This window comes from Sparus aurata, chromosome 1 (genome assembly GCF_900880675.1).
Source record: "Sparus aurata chromosome 1, fSpaAur1.1, whole genome shotgun sequence".
Lineage (NCBI taxonomy): Eukaryota > Metazoa > Chordata > Actinopteri > Spariformes > Sparidae > Sparus > Sparus aurata.
Genome location: NC_044187.1, coordinates 18953278 through 18977399, shown reverse-complemented (window position 1 = coordinate 18977399; position 24122 = coordinate 18953278). Strand labels below are relative to the sequence as shown.

General features: G+C 42.3%; 2 protein-coding genes across 3 annotated transcripts in view; one reads left to right on the top strand and one right to left on the bottom strand.

Annotated features, from left to right (window-relative positions):
• Positions 1–24122, bottom strand: part of doc2g (double C2-like domains, gamma) — a 76994-nt gene that overhangs the window by 41505 nt on the left and 11367 nt on the right. The window contains exon 1 of one of the 2 annotated variants that reach the window (XM_030434931.1): positions 1183–1459. The exons of the other annotated variant lie outside the window; for it this stretch is intronic. The gene's annotated coding sequence lies outside the window, so the exon portion shown is untranslated. Of the gene's footprint in view, positions 1–1182; positions 1460–24122 lie in introns of those variants that run through there. 2 annotated transcript variants of the gene reach the window in all.
• cabp4 (calcium binding protein 4) overlaps positions 15673–24122 on the top strand; it is a 28316-nt gene continuing 19866 nt past the window's right edge. Inside the window, exons 1-4 of the mRNA XM_030434951.1 lie at positions 15673–15781; positions 22056–22112; positions 22406–22504; positions 22847–22976. Coding sequence (XP_030290811.1) covers positions 22057–22112; positions 22406–22504; positions 22847–22976 — 285 coding nt within the window. The 5' untranslated portion in view covers positions 15673–15781; position 22056. The remainder of the gene's footprint in view (positions 15782–22055; positions 22113–22405; positions 22505–22846; positions 22977–24122) is intronic.

The window sequence follows — 24122 nt, the reverse complement described above, 5'->3', positions numbered from 1 at the left end:
CCGTTTTTTGTCTTGTGGTGACTGAGGCTCCGACTAATGATTATCAATTTCACCCGTATGGTTTAATCTATCTTTTCCTTTTCAGTTAATCGATTTCGCCATTTGGATCACAAAATGTCGGGAAAATGTGAAGATTCCAAAGTCCAAAGTCCAATCTCACGTGGTGGAAATGCTTGTTTTTGTCGGACTGAAAGATAATCCATTAACAATTATACAAAACGAAGAAAAGGCAGCAAATTCATTGCCACTTTTGATTGAAAAATGGCTCAAACGATCAGTCGCTTGTCAGAACTGTCGCAGATTGATTCTATGTCGATCGGGTGATGGATGAATTGTTTCAGCTTAAGTTAAACTTCCGTTTGCTGTTCAACTGTTTGGATTTGCTTTTGGTTCAGTTCAGACGTTCAGACTTTGGTTCAAACAACAAAAATGAAACTTCCTGAAGAAAGCCAGTAATCTATGAGTTGACAGCTTGGGGCGGCCGCCAACCCAGAGCGGCAGTATTTGAGGGTCTCTCTCAAGGAAGATCATTGTGTTCCTTTAAATCAACTTGCACGACCTCCTGTGCTTTTTCATATACAAGCATGTCTGTGGGTAGATAAGACTCTGCCTTCACGCTGACATCGTCTCAACAGAACGAGAAAAACCCAGGCGCAGACCCAAACAGGTACTGAGGGGACTCCACAGTTTTGGGGGAAACATCATAACAAATAGCGACTCTCTCCATCTTGCACACACTGACATACGTGTTCAGAACCCAAAACACACACTGCAGCCGACATCCAAACAGAACAAGACTTGACTCAGTTGTGAACTGCCTCTCTGGCAGCACATCCCTCCTTCCTCACTATACTAAGTTACAGCACTTAAACAGACTCTCGCCATCTCTCTCTCTCCTGTTCTCTCTCTCACACACACATGTGCATGAAGACCAGATGATAAAGACCCCAAACCGCTGGGTCCTGTCTTCGATACCTACACTCATTCAGTCGCTCACACTCGTCTTATGTAACAACACCCAAATTCACTGCTCGGGTACCCACATACGGATGATCACTTGCAGCATGTTGCTCACAAACTCAGCCGCTCTCGCCCCTCTTCCATCCAGATGCACACATGCAGGCACATGTGCGCACACACGCACACACTCAGACATGCACCAATATAGCCACAAATACATACCCAGGGACAGTCTTCATCTGTGCCAGCACTCCATCTTGCCTGCTCTCACGTCCTGTTTCTCACACACTGAGGAGCACGAAGACCAGCTTTGAGTCAATATATCCCTCTGTACTCTCTCTCTCTCTCTGTCTCTGTTGGTTTCTCCTCCTCTCCTCTCCCCCGTCCCTCCCTCTTCCCCTTCCCCTTCACTTGTGACGTATCTGGTTAAAATCCCAGTCAGTCGCTTGCAGACTGTGCATATATAGTGCCGTCACTCACTTTCTCAGCATTCGGGATGGATTTAAGGAAACCCGGGAAAAAGGAGGTGTGAGTGTGTGTTTGTGTGTGTACGGGATGAGAGAGAAAGTCACAGACAGACGGGCAGAGCGAGACAGAGAGACAGATGAGGAGACGGACCGACATCAGACAGACAGACACCAGTAAAAACAAGCACACTCAGGCAGATAAATAAACGGTGGAAAGAGAGGAAAATGAGTGTGAAAATATTAAAACACACACAAAAGGAAACATTGCCCAGGGATCAGGAAAAAAAACAACAACCCCACAAGCTGAAGGACGGAAAGAGGAAATTAAATTCTGCGTGTTGACTTAGCTGAACAAAATACTCTGCCAGCCATACAATCACACTGCCAGATTACTTTGTGTTGGTTATGACTATGGCCAATATCAGCCAAGCATATGTGTGTGTCAGTGTTTGTGTGTGTGTTTGTCAGCATGCATCCAACTGTGGCAGCCCTCGCAGTATCGTCTGACACCTGCCACAGTAATAAAACGAACCAAACAACACAATACATCAAATAACAGTGTGGATCTGTTCGGGGTGATGCTGCAGTAAATTACTTCCGGACCACAAGAATGAAGGGATGAACGAGAAGCAGGAGGAAAAGATGTGCGTTTGTGAGAGTTTCAACGCGAAATCTGGAGTGTTAAACCTCTGATGTTCGGTTCTTGGAGACTTCATGCTCTGTGCTGAAACAATGAATCATATCATCAGTATCTGTGATGGGTTTTGACATTTTACAAAGCACGCCCCTCACAAATACCAAATACGTCAATGTGTGTTTCTGTAATTTTGATTTGACCTGTGATTGACGACGGTGACATATTGTACAAGCATGCAGCCTGCTCCAATTTATCAAGCACTGACTCAAGCTTCTTCATGCTTTAATACAAAAGCAAAATATCTAACTCACTCTTGCATCCTTTATCATTATATTTGGTTGGTTGTACATCATTGTCCACTCCCAGACAACAGCTCTGGCATATCTTCAAAATTACCTCTGTACCCTTCTCTGTCTCCCACATACGCTCCTTCAAGTGGCTGCTTTAAAGAGGAAAACATATTATGCATATTTTCAGGGCTTTCTTTTGGTTTCCTCATCTCATACTGTCCAGTGCTGCAGCTCTATATTCCCCCTCTATCTTAGTTTTAGCTCCTGACTCTTTAAGCTTCCCCCCTCCTGAATACCCAGACTGCTCTGATTGGTCAGCTCACACACGCCTGAGCCGGCACTGCGGACAACAACAGAGCAGCTCTGCTAAAGCAATTCTCACCTGCCAAACTTGCCATGAGGCATAAATTATGCAACTGTATGATACTGATGAGGTGTTCAGGAACAGTGTTTTCTGTGGGTGAGAGGAGCTTCTGTTGGTGGTACTTTGAGGAGCCATATTGTTTGTCTTGAGAGTTGTTTGATTACCTGTTCTTTTCTTCTATGTGATTGTTGTTCATCACGTTCTGATTATGATGTGATGTGATATGTTGTGATTGTGTATGGCTGGTACCTCGGCCAGGTCCAGTTCTTGATTTCAATAGGAATACCTGCTTAAATAAAGGTGAAATAAATGAGTTTAAAATTGAGTTATACCTGTCTGAAGTCTTTCTCAGTAATCACAGTGCAGTTGTTAATTCAAATATCTGCATAATGGACTGAAAACTCATCAAACGTGCCTTATCATGCTCGCTTTCACAACGCTTACCTGACATCTCTCGAATCATAGCCTGCACTAATGCTGCCGAGGCTGAAGAGCCTCTCGACAGTCGTTGGATTTCTCCCCCTCATGCTTTAGTGATAGATATGTCAAATAAGTTAAACTAGACTAATAAAGCCATCGTTTGATAAATAAATACAGTTAATTTGTCATTTAAAGAGCATTAAAAAAAGATTGTGTTTATTTCCTTATTATAATGATAAAGCTGATGTGGACATATGTAAAGTTTAGGGGCTCTGTGGAAGCCCGTCGTTAGTTCATGTTAGCAGACTCCATTTTTAATCTGACATTAGCTACTGTTGTTCGCTGTTAGCGGAGAGTAGAGAGTCACTGAGGAGGCGACTGAGAGAGACGAGGAATTCTTACATAGGGCCCCTTTAAATGTCAGTTATGTAACAATGCATAGTAACGCCCATTAAATGTAGTATAAAGAATAATTTTCTACAAGGGGCACATTTTGTAAATTAATGCACCACAACATTAACACACTGTAGATTTCTTGTTCTGTAATGACCTTTTGGTAAAGCAATGAATATATAACTAGCCATATTCAAGAACAGCCCAGATACTGCATAAAACATGAAATACTTCCATATATGGTGAAGTAATAATGATTACAGGGATTATAAAGCTTAAAGGGTTAGGAGGAATATATTTCAAAAGGAAAACAATTAAAAGTTAAGAGGTGGGGAGCTGAAAAGAAGACTTCAAAGGAATAAAATGGCCATAAAAAAATGAAAAACTCTCGGAGAAAAAGAGCCAAAAACACATCTTCTACGTCACAAATAGCAGTAGGGCCCCTTTGATTGGAGTATGTGGCGAAGAACACAGAAAATAAACATTTCAATGACGCATTGATGGTCGGAAAACCGTCAAGTCATTAACTGATAACCATCTAATTTTCCACGGTTGAAAAGTAGCAGATGAACAACAACAACCCTAGTCAATTAAATTAATGGTCAGCTGGAGGAAGATGTGAGGTGACTGCGTGCGCTCGCCAATTTGTAAACACTTTGATTTACTTTGGGCATCTCATTACTAACAGCGTCATCTCATCAATATTGCGCTAACAGACCATTACACAGTATATTCATTAATTTGCAAAAAGAACATGATGGCTAAATGAGCCGAGATGAGATAAATGAATGCACAGTCTACCGATGTCGAACTATTTGTCTATAAACATGTGCTGTAGACATGGGATACATGCCTGAAGTAGCTCGGAAATTAATGCAGAAGTGCTGCTGAAGCAAAAACTCTGGTTTTCTGGGAAGATGACAGAGTCCTCTCACCATCCACAGCATCAGTGATCAAACATCTGCAGAGCTCTCACAGCTGACCTGCTGACCACCAGGACTCTCAGATGCTCTACACGTGTCTGAGCAGCTAAGAGACACAGTGTTTTATACCAAGAGGGCTCTTACTTTAGTTTCAACACCTTTAGGTCACGGATGATTTACACAGAGATCAAGATTTGTGCATTATCCCATGAGAAAATAACGATAGTGTTGAAAATCGCCCTCACCGGCAATGTTAGAGTAAAGTGACAAAAAAAAATCCTGGCGCTGTCTCTTTTTCCGGATCTGCAGCAAAAGTAAATGGGGCCAGGACCCGTCTTCTTTCCAAGTTATGTGGAAATACATTTAGTCATTTTTGTGAAATCTTACTGACGAACCAACCAACCAACAATCAAACAGACAAGAGTGAATGCGTCACATTTTTGGTGGTGGGAATCCAGGGGTTTTTTGGCTATTTAGGGGATTTTATATGCTATGTTATGTATTTGTTGCCAGTAGTCCAACAAAAATAAAAAAGTAATAAGTATTTCACCATCACATTTTTATTCCTGGCAGTGGGTGAGGGCTTTTTAGCAGCATCTGGACCTTTCAGTTGTGAAATAAATTGATTAAAGAACTTTGTAATTTGGTACAACCTTGGCCCAAGACAGTTTCAGTTAGTTTAGTCCAGACCATCGTGCCCTCAAAGAACTGTTTGTCTTCTGCCTATTAAGATGTTTACTGTCAGAGGGCGACCTCTAGTGTCCGCAGTACTTGTGAATTATGGGAGAAAAGGAGGAAGTCAGGTAATGTATCGAAAGGAACATCTAACAGGACTTTCACCCATGAGATGAGTGTCGTGTCCACTGAGAAACCGAAATTCCACTTGACATGGCTAAAAGGCTGTATTTCCTCTGTAGCCCCCTAGGCAACATGTGAAAAAGGCCTTTCTTCAATACAACAGAGCAACAGAAAATAACATGAACAGAACAAGACAGGGCACAATTTTTTAAAATTGGAGATATAATATGTAGGATTTCTGGATCATTTGATAAGCAGGATCCTTTAAATTCTCCAAACAAACTCCGAAGATTACTTTACTGTGCAAAAGATGCAAGCTAATGTATACGATTGTTTGTGTTCAGGTTAGCTCTTGACAAAGACTCCGGTTTCTCTCTCAACGTTCCCCTTCTCCTCTCCATAACTCATGTGCATTTTCCCTCCAGTCCCTGTTGGCAGTCAACATTACAGTACTTAAACATTCGAAAATGGAGGTCAGCTCCTCAGACTACTAAACAGGAGTAAACTTGGCAGAATTCGATGTTATTCCAGGTATTTGATAAACTCTCTCTCGGCTCTGAACACTCCGAAACCAACACTCAGCAAATGTCTTTTGTTTTGTGTCTTTGATGGAGAGCCCCCTATAGAGGCAGAAGTGACATATTCACATACAAGTTGAATACGGGCAAACTTCAGATGACTCCTACCAATAATATCACATGAATGTAAAGGTGACAACATCATAACCACAGATTGACAATGCGGTGAGCGAGGTGATGAGTACATTCGATAGGCACAGGCTTAATTGACACCGTTTTCATCCGCAGTGACATCAAACCACATGGATTTGTCTGGTTTACCGTGTCCGAGACAGTTCTGAGGAAGAAGCGCAATCAATTGTGCTTGAAGAATGAAGTCTGGACAATGGCGCTGTGGTATTGATCTTTCTGGGGCAAACATTAGGTAGCCCGTCGGATGGATATGTAACACAGTGGCATAGCGGAGAAAAGTAAATGACAGTCAAAGGACGGATAAAGATGCGTGATGCAAACCAGATGAGAAATATTACTTAGTAATGCTGCATTGTTTGCAAACAAAAGCAATCACAAAACCTACCTCAAGTGACAAATAACAGAGTGTGTACAGAAAAATCAAACGCAAACGCACATCCCTCAGCCTCCACTTTGGCGTGATTAAAGCATTCACGTCGCTCTTGTGTGCAATATAAATAATTAACAGCTAGAAGGAGAGAGGGAGAGAGAGATCGGTAGGAAGGAGGGAGAGGGGACGACCAATTTGTGGAGGAGCATTCATCCAGTCCTTCTGCATGGCAAGATAATCTCCTGCCATTACTACAGCACAAAGCAGTGCAGGTTTTCCATTAAGTGTACGACCACAGCCTCCCCAGCCTCTCAGCCAGCCATTAGCTTTGAGATTAAGTAAACCTCTATTTACATACTGTAGCAGTGCCACACGCTGAATTTTTCAGCATTCGGCACCACACAAGATGGGGAAAAAAAATGCATAGATTTTGATAAAGATCAAAGGAAACGCTCACCCTCTCCTACACTCGTCCTTGAAAGATCATGCACACATATCTTGAATTCCTGAGTTACTTCTCCGCTTCTTTTACATTGCAATGCTGAGTGTGTCCTGACACCGCTCCCTAACCAAACATACATTTTTAACCAGCTCCACGGTGGACATTAGCTGGTGGCCATGACTCCGTGACTCAGTATTTTGCTCAATGTCATGAATAAATTTGCAGGTTGATGTACAAAGTGTTGAACTTACAGGACTGCTATGTGTTGTACGTAATGACAGTCCAATCTTTTGCCATTGCCACAACTGCAGTTATGAAGGAAAGACAGCTAATGCTAGCGATAGCCCCTGGCTAGCAATAGTTGTTTCAGTTCTTCCTGAAAGGCATGTGCACGGCATAACATCTTGTTTTTCATTTCCACTAAGGTTAGAGCAGCCACACCACCTCACATCATCCAGAGATTCAGAGTCTCCCCTATTTTTTTCTGCAAAGCAAGTGCTTCGCTGCAAAAGTACATATAAATATATGTATACCTGAAAACGATCTGTAGACAGTCATGTTCACATTCAAAGTTTGTATCTGTAAAATATGTCACAGACATGAAAGGAATATACAAAATAGGTGAAGGCCAATATTTGTCCTGTACGCTCTGCTTCTTTCTCTCTCTCTTTCTCTCCTGCTTTCCCTTTCCCTCGATGAGGATGAAAGATATTCACGTCATCATCTGTAGCAATACACAAACTGCATGTGGAATAATTTCCGAGCTGGCAGTAGCAACGCTGTTCGTGTAGACGAACAAGAGCTTATGAGCTACAATAATTTAGCCATGCACGCTCAAGCTGGACATGAGTACTAGCTGTAACAGACCGGAGCAAAACGACAAAGGCCAGCTCACTTTTATTAATGGTGGAGCAGATTGTTGCTGGAGTTTGCGAGTTTGGAGGTAGACAGCTGTGGGCTAAGCCCATAGCTTCTGGAGGAATAAACACCCTGAGATGAGGCGAGCTAAGAGTTTATCTTTGAAACCTTAGGGATAAAAAGTGACTTTATCTTCACTCTCGCTTCTCAACCTCTGCAATAAAGAGTTCAGAGCAGATGAAATCCACTTTGTACTGCTATTCTCTCTCACTGGACTGCTGGGAAGGGGGAAATGTACTTCATGAACGTACAGAGAGGAGATGTGAAAAAATAAAAGACACTGTCGAACAGTGTATAACACAAAAGAACCAGAGGTCTCTGGTGAATGCTGACTTTAGTCAGAGGATATAACACAACACCCTTGATATCTGGTGTGCTGGTGAAATTCACTTCTCTTTCTTTGTAGCATCAGGCAGCTAAAGGCTCACTGGAATCAAAACATTACTGTAGCAACTAATTATGAGTGCCGTGATTTAATCAAGGGTGTGTTTTTTGTTTCTGAATTCAGCTTTTCATTTTAAAAAAGGAAAAATGTAACACTTTTTTTGTCATTTTGCAGTAATAGATAACTTTCCTCATGATAGCAGGACAATGCTAATTTTCCTTGACTATCTGGGGCAGTCAACACATCTCAAAGAAACGGCAATGACAAGAAATGTAGGAAACTTAACAGGCAGCGTGACGTTGCCGAGTGCATTTTTTAACAGGTGGCTAGTTGTTGATGTTCCCCCGGGGTGGCAGTTGGTGTCACAGGTGCTGCTTGCGCTCCACATCACTCTGCTTCGGGGGGACTCATTGGTTCGTGTTGGCAGAGAGTGCTGTTCTGTCAAGGTGCATTATTCTTCTCACCACACGCCACGTCCCCAACTTCGGCCCCTGCATGCCTTCTGGCCTCGCACAAGAGGCATCTCCCTCCACCTTTCCCATCGCTGCTATCATCCACCACCAACATCACCTTCCGCTTTCACCTTTCCCTCATTTTATCAGTCTTCCTCTCTCTTCCCCTCTCTTTCTGGAGGGCAGTTCCAGCACAGACGGATCCCATTAACCCTACCTGTGATTTGTCCTTAACTGTGACAAGCAGGGGCGCACACACAAAAAGAGCAGACGTGTTTTTAAAAAAAAAATCTGAATTCAAGTTTCCATTTTTCTAACGTTTTGTGACAAGCCGAGCCAGTAATGCAGGAGAAAGAATGACCCCTGTCAAAAAAAATGACAGATTGACAGAATGATATTCCCTCAGGTTAAATGTGTTATTTCACTCTTTGTTTATTTCATACCTCTCCCTCGTTCCATTTTTCCATTTGTGTGCACTCTTGGAGAGAAGTCACTCCAACATTTAGGTGATGTGGTTTTGGTCTCTATTCCGTGTTTTCATATAGCAACTTTATTGGTTCTGTTAGAAAACAAGCGACTGGATTTGAAGCGTGGTGAGTCGGGGTTGCTCATGAGGTCTGAGGTTGTCTTATTTATTGCTTTTTATCTCTCATGAGATTGAATCACTCACCCACTGATGGTGATCTCCAACCAGCCTGCTGCTGTAACTCCCAAGTGAAGCTCAGCACTAACACAGCCACATTATTTGCAGCTGACCCAATTAGATCCTGCATAGATACTGTGATACATATTTTTCCCACTCCACTCTTTCCTTTTGTTCACCCTTTATTTTTTTCCTCTGCTCCCTTTGATGAATAGCTTTGCTTTTTAGGACAAATGACAGCTCCGTGATTAATTGCGCGTGCACTCTCACTCCTTCAGCCTCTCGCTGCTCTTTCTATTTCAATTTCTGTTTCTCACCCCTGCGTACCGAGAAATATTCTATCTTTACCTGGGTTTGCCCCATCAGCATATTCCCATAAATAAAAGAGGGGGGGAGAGGTTGAGATGGAGGGGAGGAGGGGGAGGGTGTGGAGGAGGGAAGTGTGGCCCAGAGGCAGGGCAGTAGGCATGTGCGAAGTGGAGGGTTGAATGGATGGAGAGAGAGGCGAGCCAACTGCTCCAGATCAGGAGTGTGAAGGTGACTGCAGAGAATAAGACGGGGGGAAAAAGAGATGAAATGGAAGGGAGAATGTGAATGTTAAAGAGCATAAAAGTGGACGGACAAACAGAGATGCGAAGAGATGGGCTGAGATGGAGAGATCAGAGAAGGAGGATGTGAAACAAAAATGTCAGAGAAAACAAGGAGGTATTGACAGGACGGCTAAATTAAAAGGTGGCTTGCGTGAGGATGTCAGACCAATCTCCACGGCCAGAAATGAAATCCCTGAGTCCTTTTCATAATTTGGAGAAGAAAAAAATAGCCCCCCTATTCACACAATCAAGAGAGCGTAAATGCGAAACATGACAGGAGAATGAACAGCAGAGCACGCGATGGAGGAGATGAAGGAGGGAATCGAGGACGTGTTGAAATAACAGTGATTGTAGCGAGGTGTGCAGCCAGTGCCCCGCGGCAGGACGTCACACTGTGCTTAATGAGGCAACAGTGCAGGCAATTAGTTCCTGATATGACATTATCCGTCACCAATAAGTGAACACATCATTAACCATGAGACCCCTCCAATAGACCCTTGGAGAACACCTCTCACTCAGACACGAACATCATGTGCGTGTTTCCCTAAACACAGAGGACAATTATTTTTAATGGATCGACATCATGCCAATAATGTCCCGTTTTATTTTCTTCTCCGGAGCATTCACAGGACCCAAATATAATCAATAACTGTGTGACATTTAATTCTTAACCAGGAAAAATCGACCGTCTCCAAAAATTATGTTCCAATGCTACACATTTCCAACAGGCGGCTGCCTTTTGTTCCCGTAAACCCATATAGTCCCCAAAACAATTTCCCATTGGGCCAACAGTCTGTTGTTCCCAAAACACAAACTCTCCCTGGAGTTTTTTGCCCTTATTATCATTGTGTATTTGGATGTGGAGAAGGATTTCATGTTAACAGCAGTTAGGTGACCTTACTCGCTATTAATGAATACTAATAGACATGTGGTTTACGTTGGTAAACAGTTGCTTTCTGGTTGGTTTAAGCATCAAAACTACTTGGTTAGGTTGAGGGAAAGATTGTGGTCTGGGTTCAAATAAGTCTGTTACCTCAGTTGAGACATATGCAGAGTTGGCAATATCAGACGTAGTATTTCCAGACCAATGGATATTTGTTTATGTGTTTGCAGTAGTGTTGGGGGCAATGCATTGTGTGCTACAAAAGTACTGAACAATAATAGATTACTAAATTATTATCAAGTGGTAACAGAACACATTTATGATAGGGATTTTGGTAGCATTATTAAAGTTACTGTGTCTGTAATCCTTTACCACCCAAAATTAAGTGTTGAATGGTGTTTTTATATATTTATTTTTTACAATATATGTAGATGCAGCTGTAGCTCAGGAGGTGGAGCGGGTCGTCTGGTAATCAGAAGGTCGCTGGTTTGAATCCCAGCTCCCCCTGGCTGCATGTCAAAGTCACCTTGAGCAAGATACTGAACCCCAAATTGCTCCTGATGAGCAAAATATGAATGTGTTTGAATGGGTGAATCTGACAAGTGTTGTAAAGTCAATAGACTAGAAAAGCGCTATAGAAATGGCGGAAAAATAAGAACAATAATGTCTGGTCCAGGACACATCATATTTCCTTTTGGTTCTGTAAAGTACTGAGGTTGGTTTTAGCCCATAACTTGAGGGATTTGTGCAGTATTGGGATACAAGAGATACAATTAATTTATGAATTATTAAAGTGTCATGTCTTTTAACCCCATTTGGTTTTGTCACGCCAAATGTAGTAAATGTAAAAGTAATCTCATCTAAAAAAAAATCAACATGACAACTTGGGGTGGCACAAGTAATAGGTGAATCTATTTTCTAATGCGGCGTCATACCTGATCAATCTTTTGTTTCTTTAAGATGACAGGCAGCTGCATGTGCTCGGAAAGAACGTAGTGCCACACAGTCAAGACCGCATTCTGAAAAAAGCTGTATTGTCTGAACACAAGCAGACATATTGTCTGGATATTAGTTCGAAATCATGGGGGGAATCTTCTTGTGTCCTCCTGCAGAAACTGTTGCGTGTTCGGGTTTTTGTAGCCTCGTTGTTAAAGTGTCCTCAAGTGTCTTTTAGAGATTGTCAGCCCTTAGTGAGTCCTTAGTTCAACCCACAGGAAAGCATGTCTGCTGAAAGTGTCTCCTGACGTCGACTGAAGAAATATACTGAGGACTGAATCAGCTTTCATGCAGCCAAGAACTGCTGGTGTCACAGATGATGAAAAAGACTGTGTGAGCGCTTCTAAGAGCCTGACAGGAAGAGACTATGACAGACAAGCTACAGAAATGTGGGAATTATGTTATGCTTGAATGGAAACATTTAATTTTTTACTTTAACGTTTTGTAAACAGGGTCATCGATTTTCTCTAAGTGATTCGATCTTGAATTCTGTAAAGTATATCATTACATGGTTAAGGCGTCATTAAATGTCTTGTGCTCATGTTTAGGCTCCTCACAGTGCTTGGTAATGTCACAAACGTCATGGTCTTGATTAAGTGCTAACTACAGCTGTCATGCCTGTTTAATTTAGTAGAATTCATCCTCATGTGTTTTGTTGTGACTTCCAACTTCCCATCTTTGTCTCTTTCCCTCCCTTCTCTTGAACGTATATCTGAAGGGGAAAGTTCACGTGAATGCCCTCTCAAGTAGGAGCAACAACTCGGAAAGTCAGAGTAAACTTTGGTACGTGAGTTTGCAGCGTTGACATCATATGACTCTGAAACATGGCAGACGAAAGGAAACAGTGGGTTAGTGATAACACGTATATCTGTGAAATATATTTCATGTCGACCATGATCGATTACCCTTGCTCTTCTTTGTCACTCAAATACCTGAAACAGCTGTCAATGTAGAAGTTTTGGACTTCAGGTAACATTATTGAAGCTTGCTCTTTGTTTCTTAACCTGCCTGCCGTGCCGTTTTGCATTTGGGTCCCCACCGATTTGCAAACTGTAACAACGCACCAACCATGAGCACGAGTTACCAAAGTCCTGTATTTGTGCACTTTCATCAGAATGTAACAAAGCAGTAGTAAATCCATCTAATTTGTCTGAGTCAGGGTTGGAAAAATGCCCCTTACATCACTGCATCTGCTCAGCATATGGCTTTCTGATCAGCATGTGCAAGATTTTGCTCACAACTGCACCACTGCGTCCAGCCAATCCAAGCCAAGCCAAATACAAAAGTTTATTTCCACTTCAGTAAACAATTCAAAGGTCCACACTCCATTGGGAGCTGACTGGTGCATGAAATCGACAACATTATTGCACTCCCTTGTCTTTCTGTGAAGGTAAGGGGTGAAGTAAGTTTCCACTTCCTCATGAAAAGCAAAGCGCTAAATAAGTGCTTTCGCTGGACGCACTAAGCATATTTGAGCGTGGCGAAGGTCTGAACGCACGGGGGAATAGGCTCCTCAACAGATTCCCACTGCAGCACCGCCTCGCTGGGCAAATAAAGACGGAGGGAGGAAGATAAAGTGAGAGAAACAGTAACAGGGGAAGGGAGCATAAAAATTAGATTATGCTTTGCGTGCAGTTTTTGTTTTCTCGTGAGCGCAAGAAAGTTTTTTTTGCTCTACTTACTGGGCTATCATCTGCCTATTTAAAATCGCTTCAGTAGACCCGACAACTCATGCATCTGCGAAATTACAGCACATTTTTCCGACAGGGAGAGGAGATTTTGCATTTTTGGGGCATTTCAAAGCGAGATGTGACATTTCTGTGAGTCATAGGTCGTGCAGCAGGTTTGTCCAGTGAAGTGAGACAAAGTTCAGACACTGACCACTGTAGAGCAAAGCAAAATGCCAAGGAGAGGAACAATAGTTTGCACGGACAGTTGAACCGCTTTGATGGTCACAGGCGCCAAAAATGTGTTGTTCAGGCTACTTTTATTGGAGGAAAAATATCAAATCTAAGACAAAGACAATTTTGACCTTGTTTACCAGCCAAGTCACCAGGATATAACACCTAGGGTTTCAGGGGTGACAGTTATTTGTACGAAACATGGCATTACACGTTCACATTATATGCATACTAGCTAGTCAAACTTAAATGTAAACAAGATTACGGGTGAACTTTCATGTGTCCATTCAGCGTAAACAGCAATCATGTTTGGGACAAGTTGTCTGTCAATGAACAGTGTGCTGTTCTATGGGAAGTGGCTCCCTGTATGCTCTGCCTGACTAAGAGCAGTCAATCAGTGAAGAGACACTCTGTGATGAAAGGATGAACGGAACAAAGAGGACGGGATTGTCACTCAAGCTACAGTATGTAAAGCACACACACACACACACACACACACACACACACACACACACACACACACACACACACACACACACACACACACACACACACACACACACACACACACACAGCTTTACAAAGCGTCTTTAGCTCAAAGCTCAAAAAGTAAATCCACTGTCATTATACTGCCGACATTTAACATCCCACACGTCAGTATGTGGACTTGTCACTTCAGGCTGAAATGGACGTTCCCATTTTTTCTTTTTTTTCCCCCCCGACTGGGAGTTAATTAACTTCTTGAACTTTGAAATCTCGTCTCTTCCATTGGGCTTTTTTCCCACACTTATTGCCATATATTAGTATATATCCAAGCATATATATCCAAGCTCCAACATGACTGTTCATCATGTGCAGATCTTCTGAATGACGAATCCATTATTGTTTACACATTTCCACCAAACTCAGCAGGACATCTTCGGTCTTGAAAGTCCAAGTGTTCAATCTTCTCTGTCCTGCAGTCACAGCCATATCAGAGCTGGTCGCAAACCCCTCATGTGTAATTGTGTTTTGTTAAAGGCAACAACTAAACATAAATATTGAATAAGCAGCGATATTAGAAACGCTGTGCTCTGAGGCTGGATCCCAAGAGTTAATTTTTCATTGCATCTCTCTGTAGGCGCACTATTCGGTCACCACCGAGTCATCAGAAATAATGAAATGAGCTTGAAACGTAAGCCATATGGTGTGTTTGTGTGTTCAATAAGAATGATGTTTTCAGGGTAGAGTAATATTGTGGATCGATCTGAGGCCATTGTTGTGTAAGTAGGAGTTTTCACAAAAGGGAACATTTAGCCATAACTCCATGCAGATAGAAAGTCAGTAGAAGTTTGGTAAAACAGCGTGTTTCTTCACAGCTGACGAAAATGTAACGGAAAAAAAAAAACATATACAGCTCATCTGGCATAATCCAAGTCTCAGAGAGCCCCTAGATTTGAAAAGATGTTATCTTTTGAGGCCTAAATCCACACTGCTGAGCTTAACGTGTTGGCACACACCTGATCTGTATTTGCTGCAGTCGGGGTAAATAAAATTTTTTCAAATCAATTTGGGATGACCAAGCTTACGGAGACTCTGTTATTTTATCATGTGTTAAAACAAGTCCTTGTCTACTTCAGTTGTTTGTGAGAATACACTGTTTTGTAAATGCTGTTTTGTTCCCTTTTTTTTTTTTTTGCTGTGAAGCTCCAGGAACGTCTTTCAGTGAAACTTCACCTTATTTTCCATCTGTGTAGAGGTTAGGATAATAACTGAATTTCAGGTTTTTGGGTGGACTTGTACTTTAATGTTATCCCTTCATATTATTTATATGTTATAAATATTGACATGAATTTGTGCCTGTAGTCGCGGTTGATAGAATTTATAAAGGTTTCATGACTCCCGCATCTTGAATCTAAAGCCGTTCAAACCGAAATAGACTGAAATGAAACATATAAATTCATCTGGATTCATAGAACGCCTCATCTGCTACCCTAACATAGCTGCAGTAAGACAATATCATTGCCCTTTTCGCTCTTGAGGACAGAGGCAGAAGGCTACATCTCTAATCCTGACATATTTAGCTGGATAATCACCTTCATTATATAATCCTCAGGTTAGGTGCAGCTTCGTACAATAGAGATACGCCTCATTCACATCATCATCAGCAGAGACAAACAGGGAGGACAATCAGATTCAAACAGAGCAAACACATATTTAAATTGTCTATTTCTTTTCATTCTTTCCGTGGCTGAACAAGGTAAGCTTGCAGAAAATGCAGCTATTTGCTCTACTAATAATTTGTAGTGAAGCTTCAACAAATGTATTCAGCTTTGGTTCACTTTGCACAGATCACACTTTAATGGGACTGACAGACGCCTCCTCACTGCATCATAATATATCTAGATCTTGAGTATGTATATATTTGGCTTTTACAAGCTGACAGATGGCTAGCAAACTGTTTCCGTTCATTTTTGTTCAATATTTGTGCCCCCGCCGCTTCCTGCAATCGCATCAGCGGACTTACTTAAAGCAGCTCCAGTGTTTCATTATCAGGCGGGGCATGGAGGAAGAGGTTGTAATTAGACAAGAATTATACAAAGCGGCAATAAGGAGTTTGTCCCAAATGAAGAGACGGGAACAGATGTCAGTGGGTGAGAGAAAATATTTCATTCTCCCCCTCCTTTCCCTCGTAACTGCACCAATACTGAAAGCGACAGTCTCATTTCAGGGCCGTGACATGAAATCAGTGCTGGGGGAAGGGGAGGGTGGGGTTGTCCGAGGAGGAAGAGGTGCTGGAGAGGTGTTAAGATAGGTGAAGATAAGATGGAGTGCCAGACCTGACTGCATTACTATCGGTTGTTTATGGATCAGACACAGGCTGGTTTGGCCCCTTTGGGATTGATTGTCTTGTGACTGGACAGCAGGCGAATGGAGAGATAATATGAAAAACAAAGAGGGAACAGAAGGAGAGTGCAAAAGATGGGTGAAGGCTCACCTGAACAGATCTGTGTGTCTTTTTCCTGCCAGGGAGGTTAATTTTAGTTCCAATTTGCTTGACTGTCTTCCTGTTAATTGGAAGAGTATCTATTCAGTGACATACTGTGCAAATTTAGATCATCTGCCAAGGAACAAGTGTTTTGATTTTGACAATTTCATCTGAGCAGATACAGTATGTGAAAAAATATAAAACGCTTAAAGGGAATCCACCAATTTTACACATCAAAGTCTGTTTACAGTTCTCGGGGAGGATTGGTGCCTATGTGAGAATAATTGTATGAAGCTTTTGTGGCTCCACAGGGAGCTGAGCAAAATCTGACAAATGTCCTTAAGTAATGTTGCTTGAGTCGGCGTCAGTTAAGGGCTGACGACTAAAAAGTTGGGAAATTAAATTAAGGTGGTGTGTAGTTGGAAGGAAGTGAGCTCACCAGACCTCAGAAGCCTGCTCCTTATCTCTGCTTGAGGCTAAAAATGACGTTATCTTTTGATCCGTTCAGTCTTTCAGCTGTCCATCGTGAGTCTGTCGATGTTATAGGAGAGCAATGCTAAATCACACAGGAACAGACAAGCTGACAAAGACAACAGGAATTACACAGACTATATACACAAGGGCCGATTAACTAATAGGGCACAGGTGAACACAGGAAAAGGGCGGGAAACCACACAAAGGGAGGAAATGGAAAGTAAAACAGGCCACATGAGGGCAGAACTTCAAAATAAAACAGAAAATAACAAAACCACAAGCAAAACCTTGACTACAATAGCTTTCTGAAACTAGCGATTGATATGCCTATGTACTGGTTTTGGTTAAAAATATATTTTTATATATTTCTATATATTTCAAATCCTCTTTTTGTGTCATATGTGTCAATCTGCCTGGATGCAAGTGAAAACATGGTATGGAGTTGGACTAATGATTTCAATAGTATAATGGCTCTGATGCCCACTGGAATTTGACATATATACTGTATGTAGTGGAGAATTAGAACAAATGCAGATCCTTCCACGCAGGTGCACAGCCTGTCTCTGGCATATATATATATATATATATATATATATATATATATATAAAAACGCTGTGCAGTTGACTCTGATTTTGTATGACGATGATAAAACAAAAAAAGATCTAAGTGGCTTCGACAGGAGTTCATTGTGAGTCCGGGGCTTCCGTCACAAAGACAGTTCAACTGGCTCATGTTTCAAAAGAAACAGTGACTGGAGTCACTGCATGTAGATCTGTGGGAGACACATCAGCAAATTGTTGTCGACAGCACACATTTGATGACTGTGGTGCTCATGCATTAGTGTGATATGTAGGGAAAAACATAGGAGCAGCTCATCTTCAAATGACGTAGAATGTCAGTGCATGACATAATCAGACTGTTTCAGCAAGAACAGCCACAACGACAATCACACAGTGAGGAATATTATAGAGGGGGTGCAGTGCATAAACCCCTCATTACAAAGATAAAAGCACATTTGAGAGTTAAGTGCTGCAAAACGCGGATATTCTTGTGGGCGAGTACATAGTGGCCTACATCAAGAGAGTGGTACACGCCTGAATGCTTGACTGCGACAGGAAGGGGGTTCAGTGGCTCTGTTATGTGGTGAGGGGCATTTTGTTGGCATGGTTTGGGTTAGAATACAGCTTAGGTGGCATTTTTCTGTTTTCATGTCTGAAAGAGTTGTAACCAAGCCTGACCTGAGCTTGACAGGCATTCTGTTTCTTACGTCCAAAAGGCAAATCCAAGTCCCACATGAGGGTTTGCCGCCTGGAAAGCAGCACATTTCTGTATTGTGTTCAATTGTTTTAAATTATAAACCTCGGCACTTAAAAGGAACTTATGTTATTATATCTTATGAATTACATCTACAAACATTTCTATCCTGATGGGAGGGGTTTCTTCCGAGATGACAATGCCTCCATCCATAGGGCACGATGATCTTCATCAGATATCAACCCAACAAGTCAAATAAGGTATAAAGCTTATAATTTGACACCTGCTTCAGATGGCATCGCCCTCTTCCCTCTGCTATCTGCAAGTTACTGTTTTCAAAATCCCCTCTGCTACGTGACTCAACAACCACCATCTCCAAGCTAGCAAACTACACGCTAAAATTGGCAAGTTATGCAAAGACGCTGGCAGCTGTTTTTGTGTTGATTAAGCCATTTCAATGGCAGGGCTCACCTCCACATGTGTAAAACAAGTCCCACATAACACAGTTTCGCAGGCACGACAATCGTTATTCATTTAAAAGAAATATAAAAGCCAGCGTGTTGAAACTTGGTGCTACCAGACTATCCTTCAGCGCTGACAGTGCTGCGGAGTTAGGCCTGACTATGCAGAGGCTACAGCCCACCTGAACACATACAGTATGGGACATATTCAACCAAAATATTGGACAGCTCTCCAAACAAGGGAATATCCTTTGGAAGAATGCGGCTCCAACCCTCCAGTAAAAACATAAATCAATGCCAAGGTGCAGTGAAGCTATCCTGGAGGCACTTGTCGGTTTCAACACCTTATTGAGAGACTTTGTGTTGTTTTTTCCTCTGTTTTGTCATCCAGCTATAGTCCCTGGCAGCTGTGGGAGTTATTGCTAAACCTACTTAACCTGGACCATAGAGGTGACAGAACAGGCCAGGAGCGCATCTACTGTATTGACTGTTGTCCAGATGACAGGGTTGTCTGATCAGAAAACACAACCAAAGTATTTTGTTGTTTAGTAAAAAATATCAACTCTCAGAGAACAAAATGTGCTAAATTCGAACTATTTAAGATGCCTTTGGCACATGACCAAGATATAAGCCTTAATAGTCGTAAAGAGTGTGACTCACTCGAAATGCTCCGCAATATAAAGCTCTTATACCCCCCAAATGGGATTTGAGTATGCTTCAAAAATCATGACCACCATCAGCCAATCGGCACGATGTCTGTCGCTGTGTGGATTCCAATGACAACTCGCATCCAGATGCAGGAAAATATTTCCTCTTATCGAAGTACCAGATTTAAAGGATTATGCTCCTCTGGTAGAGTAATGACCTCGCTGAGTGCTATTCTATTTTCTGCCTCTTTTGTGTCTGTTTGTATTCTATGTGCTTCTCGTTTGTGTGACATGTACGGTGAACCTCGGCGCCCTTCACTCTAGTGGCTCTTGTGAAATATATTTAGAATATCCATTCAGTTTCTTAACCCCTCACGCTCCAGCCAGGCCGGTTCAGCCCCACCCAGCGACATCGCAGCTCTCCAGTGCGGCACGCTCTCCAATTCTCCATCGCCATCATCGGCTGCGTTGGCTGTGTTTGTTTTTGCCCGGTCCACCTGGCCCTCCATTTCATTACTTCAATTAGCGTGATTAGGATCTAAAATTGCTCGTGTCGGCTCGGTGATTGACAGCAATTGGCCACTTAGGGAGGAGAGCTGCAGACATACACAGTGCTGCTCAATGGCTTGTGTAGTCAAACGCACATCTGGGCGTGTGCGTGTGGGTGTGTTTGTTTACCCTGATGGGAGTTTGTGCTCACTGAAGATGAGAGCAATTCTTCAGGCAAACAATGTGAGACTAACAACAGTATACAAAATCCAGATACGTTGCTTTACCCCACATGTGCGATGTGAACGTCTGGGGAGAGAGGGAGAGTGGTACAAAGGAGAATATATACATGATCTGATGTATATATAAATAAACCATTGCTATACCATGGGCATAAAGCACAGAGCAGTACATAATGATCCCATAAATAATCTTCAAGGAATTCCTGTAATCATGTGTTGCCTTGAAAAGATTCCTCCCGTCCCCACCCATGCAGCATGACATGCTCTAAGCGTGTTGCAATCAGCACGTATCACATGCACACTGATTGCATGAAAGCATGACAGACAGGCAATCACTCCTCAGTCATGGCACGTTTTGTTCAACCCATCGGGAGTTGGGAAACGCACCTCACTCGGCGGAGGCACATTAAATGGCCCGACGTAATTTAGAGGACTGACTGGTCGGCGTGTCTCTTCTCATTACGGCCCCTCGTCTTCTACGCGGCCCTAAGCAGCGACTGCTGGAGCAGATCTCGGGGTATCTGTCTTCGCACCATCTTTCGCGAGGCGTTGTGTTTATAGCGCATCGGTGCCGAGTGTTGCCGTTCATCATCAGGCGCTGATGGCCTGAACCGCGTGGAGACCATGACAGAACATTAATCTGCTTCTCAAACAGGCAGCCATAAAGTCTCTCCAATGAAAGTCCTACACGTGGGATTTTCATTCACTACCTTTTCCATCTCGATCTTCGTCTATCTCACACTCCCATTTTTCACACCATTCCTCTTCTCCCTTGATCCATTCATTTCAGCCGTATTGAGCTTTCCATCCACTCTGTCTCTTCGTGTATCGTTTTGATTGTACTGTTTGGGTGTGTGTCCTCATGTCCAAATTAATCTCTTAATCTGATTGGAGTGATTCATCCTCCCTCTTCCTCAAGATGTAGCAGTCATGTCTCTTGCTTTGTAAAAATGATCATGTTTATTGTGAGAAAGGACACTCACTTGACTCAGCTCCCACAGATCGTTTTAGCGTCTTCAAGCGAGTTGTTTTCACAGCCCGCAAATTTATTGTTTTGGTCCTTCAAGCTCAGGACCAGTGTTGTTGAGATAAGGTCTCATTCATGTCTCGACTCAACCATGTTTCCATTCTGTCCTGTCTCTGTCTCAGACAAAGAGGACTCTGGAATTTATTTTAAGATCAGTAAAGAACACAACTGCAGGGATATCACTTGTACTTCATGAGGGTTTCTATCAGAAGTGTTAGGTGGATGGTAAAACATGAAAAAAAGAGTGTTGAACTTGAAAATGTAAATGTTAAAAGTTAATTTCAGCTCCATGTGGTTTTGTCTGTATTTACTGCTCACACACATATTATTCACCTCTACCAAGATTTCAGATTTTCAAGCAAATGTGGATATTTTAGATGAAATTAATCCGGGCCAGAGTTTTGGATGTTCCACATTTTGTTGTAAGTTCATCATGGATTGTGGGACTCAGTCCGATACATTCTCGTCTCGGTCATGACTTGGTCTAAGTTTAGGTGGTCTTCACTACAATACTGGCTGCAGGCAGCTGTTTTTAATGCAAACGAAAATGCTCTGATGAACCCACTGTAAGCTACCTGCTCAGCAGCGACTGGCAGATTCAAACCTGGTGAGCACTGTGGAGGATTTACCAAATGAGAAAGCTAGACATTTTCCTCCTTGAAGGAAAGCAAAATGCAGCTGAAAGGAGAGTGAGTACTAGACGAGTTTACAGAATGTTAATGATTCTCATTGTCCGAACGGTGTGTAAATATGAAAATATTTGCTCACACACTTACGACTTTATAACAACTTCATCTGGTGTTAAATTAATTAATGCAGCTTTAATAATGATGACTATCAAGTTGTTTTTCTCCATGCATATTTATTTTTTGACTCTTCTTTGAGGACATTTCTTGTACTTTCCCCCACGCACACATCACTTTCCACATTTATCTCTCTCTTCTGCACAGGATGTCTTTGAAAAGTGCAAAGGGAGGACCAGAAAGTAGACCATCCTCTGCTGCCAGGTCAGTGAAATCTGATGAAAAGAGCTTTAGATTTGCACTTACTAAGATATATACACAGAAGAGATAACATAGCCTGCTTTGGAAGGATTTTTTGGGTAACAGCAGTCTGTGAAATGTCCAAAAATTAGATTCAGAACCCATCTTAACTTCCTCAGCAGGAGGGTCAATCCACGTGACACGACACATAGATTAGTGTTGTCAGTTATGAGATTTTTTTCTTTTTAGAAAGTATTAATATTAATTTTCAGACATCAAGTGCACTTTGAATTGATTAAGGCTTCTTTATCTCCTAGCATGTCTCCACGAGGAGGGAGGGGTGCACCAGCTGGCAGATCGCCAGCGACGAGATTCAAAAGCAAGGCCCTTCAACTCAGCCTCTCCAAGAAATTCTGGTTATTATCATTCTCTGTTTCTAATCAACATTGATTAGGACAAGGGGGAGTGGGTTGTGTGGATTCGTGCACCCAATTAGTGCCATCGATTCGTACATCGGCTGCAAATCAAGCTTTCAGAATTTCAAACTTTCTCCTTAGAAACACATCCTCCTTGTTTTAGGTGACTGACATCACCACTGATGTCAGCTGGACTGCTGACGTCTTTTCAGTCATTCCTCTTGTAATCACCCAAAAGGCACTTCAATTTTGTCTCTTTAAGTAATTCAGGAGGGGGTAGCATAGGCGTGGTTTTGATGATGACAGCTCTCAACACTTGGCACGCAAATGCACACTTTACAGCTCAAAGTCACCCTCACCCCAGGGGAAGGGCGCTGGTGAGGAGAGTCGTCGCAACAGTAAAAGGAGCCTCAGCAACAGCTCGGCGGTGGCCGCTGCCTACATCTCCTACCTCAATAAGCTCTTTGGACAGGTCAGTTCAACAGCACATTGCCACTCATACTGCTAGAGCCCAGGTTAAACCAATACAGTTTCAAATTTCCTGTTTATATTAAGAAACCTTCATTAGGAGCAGGTTTCGGGGAACAGGACCTTATAAATAGCAGGTGTGCCAGCTAATTATCGAGTTGTGTTAATTAAGCTTCAAGTGACAAAGCCAGCCTTATGCTTCAAACTACGATGCTCTGCTTACCACTCTTGCATGAGTGGAAGTTCTGTTCCTGACCACCACTACCACCCACTGTGTTAGGCTTTCAGTTCGAGGGGCACCATCAGAAATGACACTAAATTGGTACCTACAGCAACATGTGGTAGTTTAAAGCATTTGTCCACTGACCAAGCTACTGTGTTTGACGCATGTGGAGTGAGAAAGGGCTGGACAAAGTCTCGGACATCTACTGGGAAATGGATGCTACGACCTGGTGGCATATGCATGTTGGCGTATGAAGCCAATAAGTTCACCTTTTGAGTATAAAACTCTCCAACTCTTCCACATCAGTTAAGTAATTTGGAACCCATAGAGCATGCGCACAAAAGCCATGCCAGCAAACGGCTAACTTGAATGGGGATTGAATTATTTAATCATGTGGCTCTTCTCAACTGTCTAAAATGTCAACTTGGAAACTCAAACAAATTTGATAAAATTATTATAATGAAAGGAGTCATTTTGCAGGGGTTGTGACACACACACAAAAAGTCTTTTTGGGGGTGAGTGCATCACATGACGTTATAATTACATGGTTTGGCCACTATTATATGTCAAATTGGCTTCTGAGGGCTTAGACAAGGCCCACTAGCAGCTGTAGTGATTATGACTCACACACAAAATTATGCTTAAAAAAGGAGAGAGTCAGTTACAATCATTTAAGTGAATGGATGGCTCAACAAGACTTGGCAGGACCATTGGTCGTGACCAATTTCCTACCACAAGCCAGTGGTGGTTCATTGTACCCATGACCACCATTGTTCTGATTTAATATTTCCTATTTTATTTCGCCATACCACTTTTCATCACAACATATGTATCTGTCAGTCATGACAACCAGGTCCAGTTCTGTGAGTGGTTCTCCATTCACTCAGGACAAATGACCTCCAATACGTTGTTATTGTGAAAAGAAAC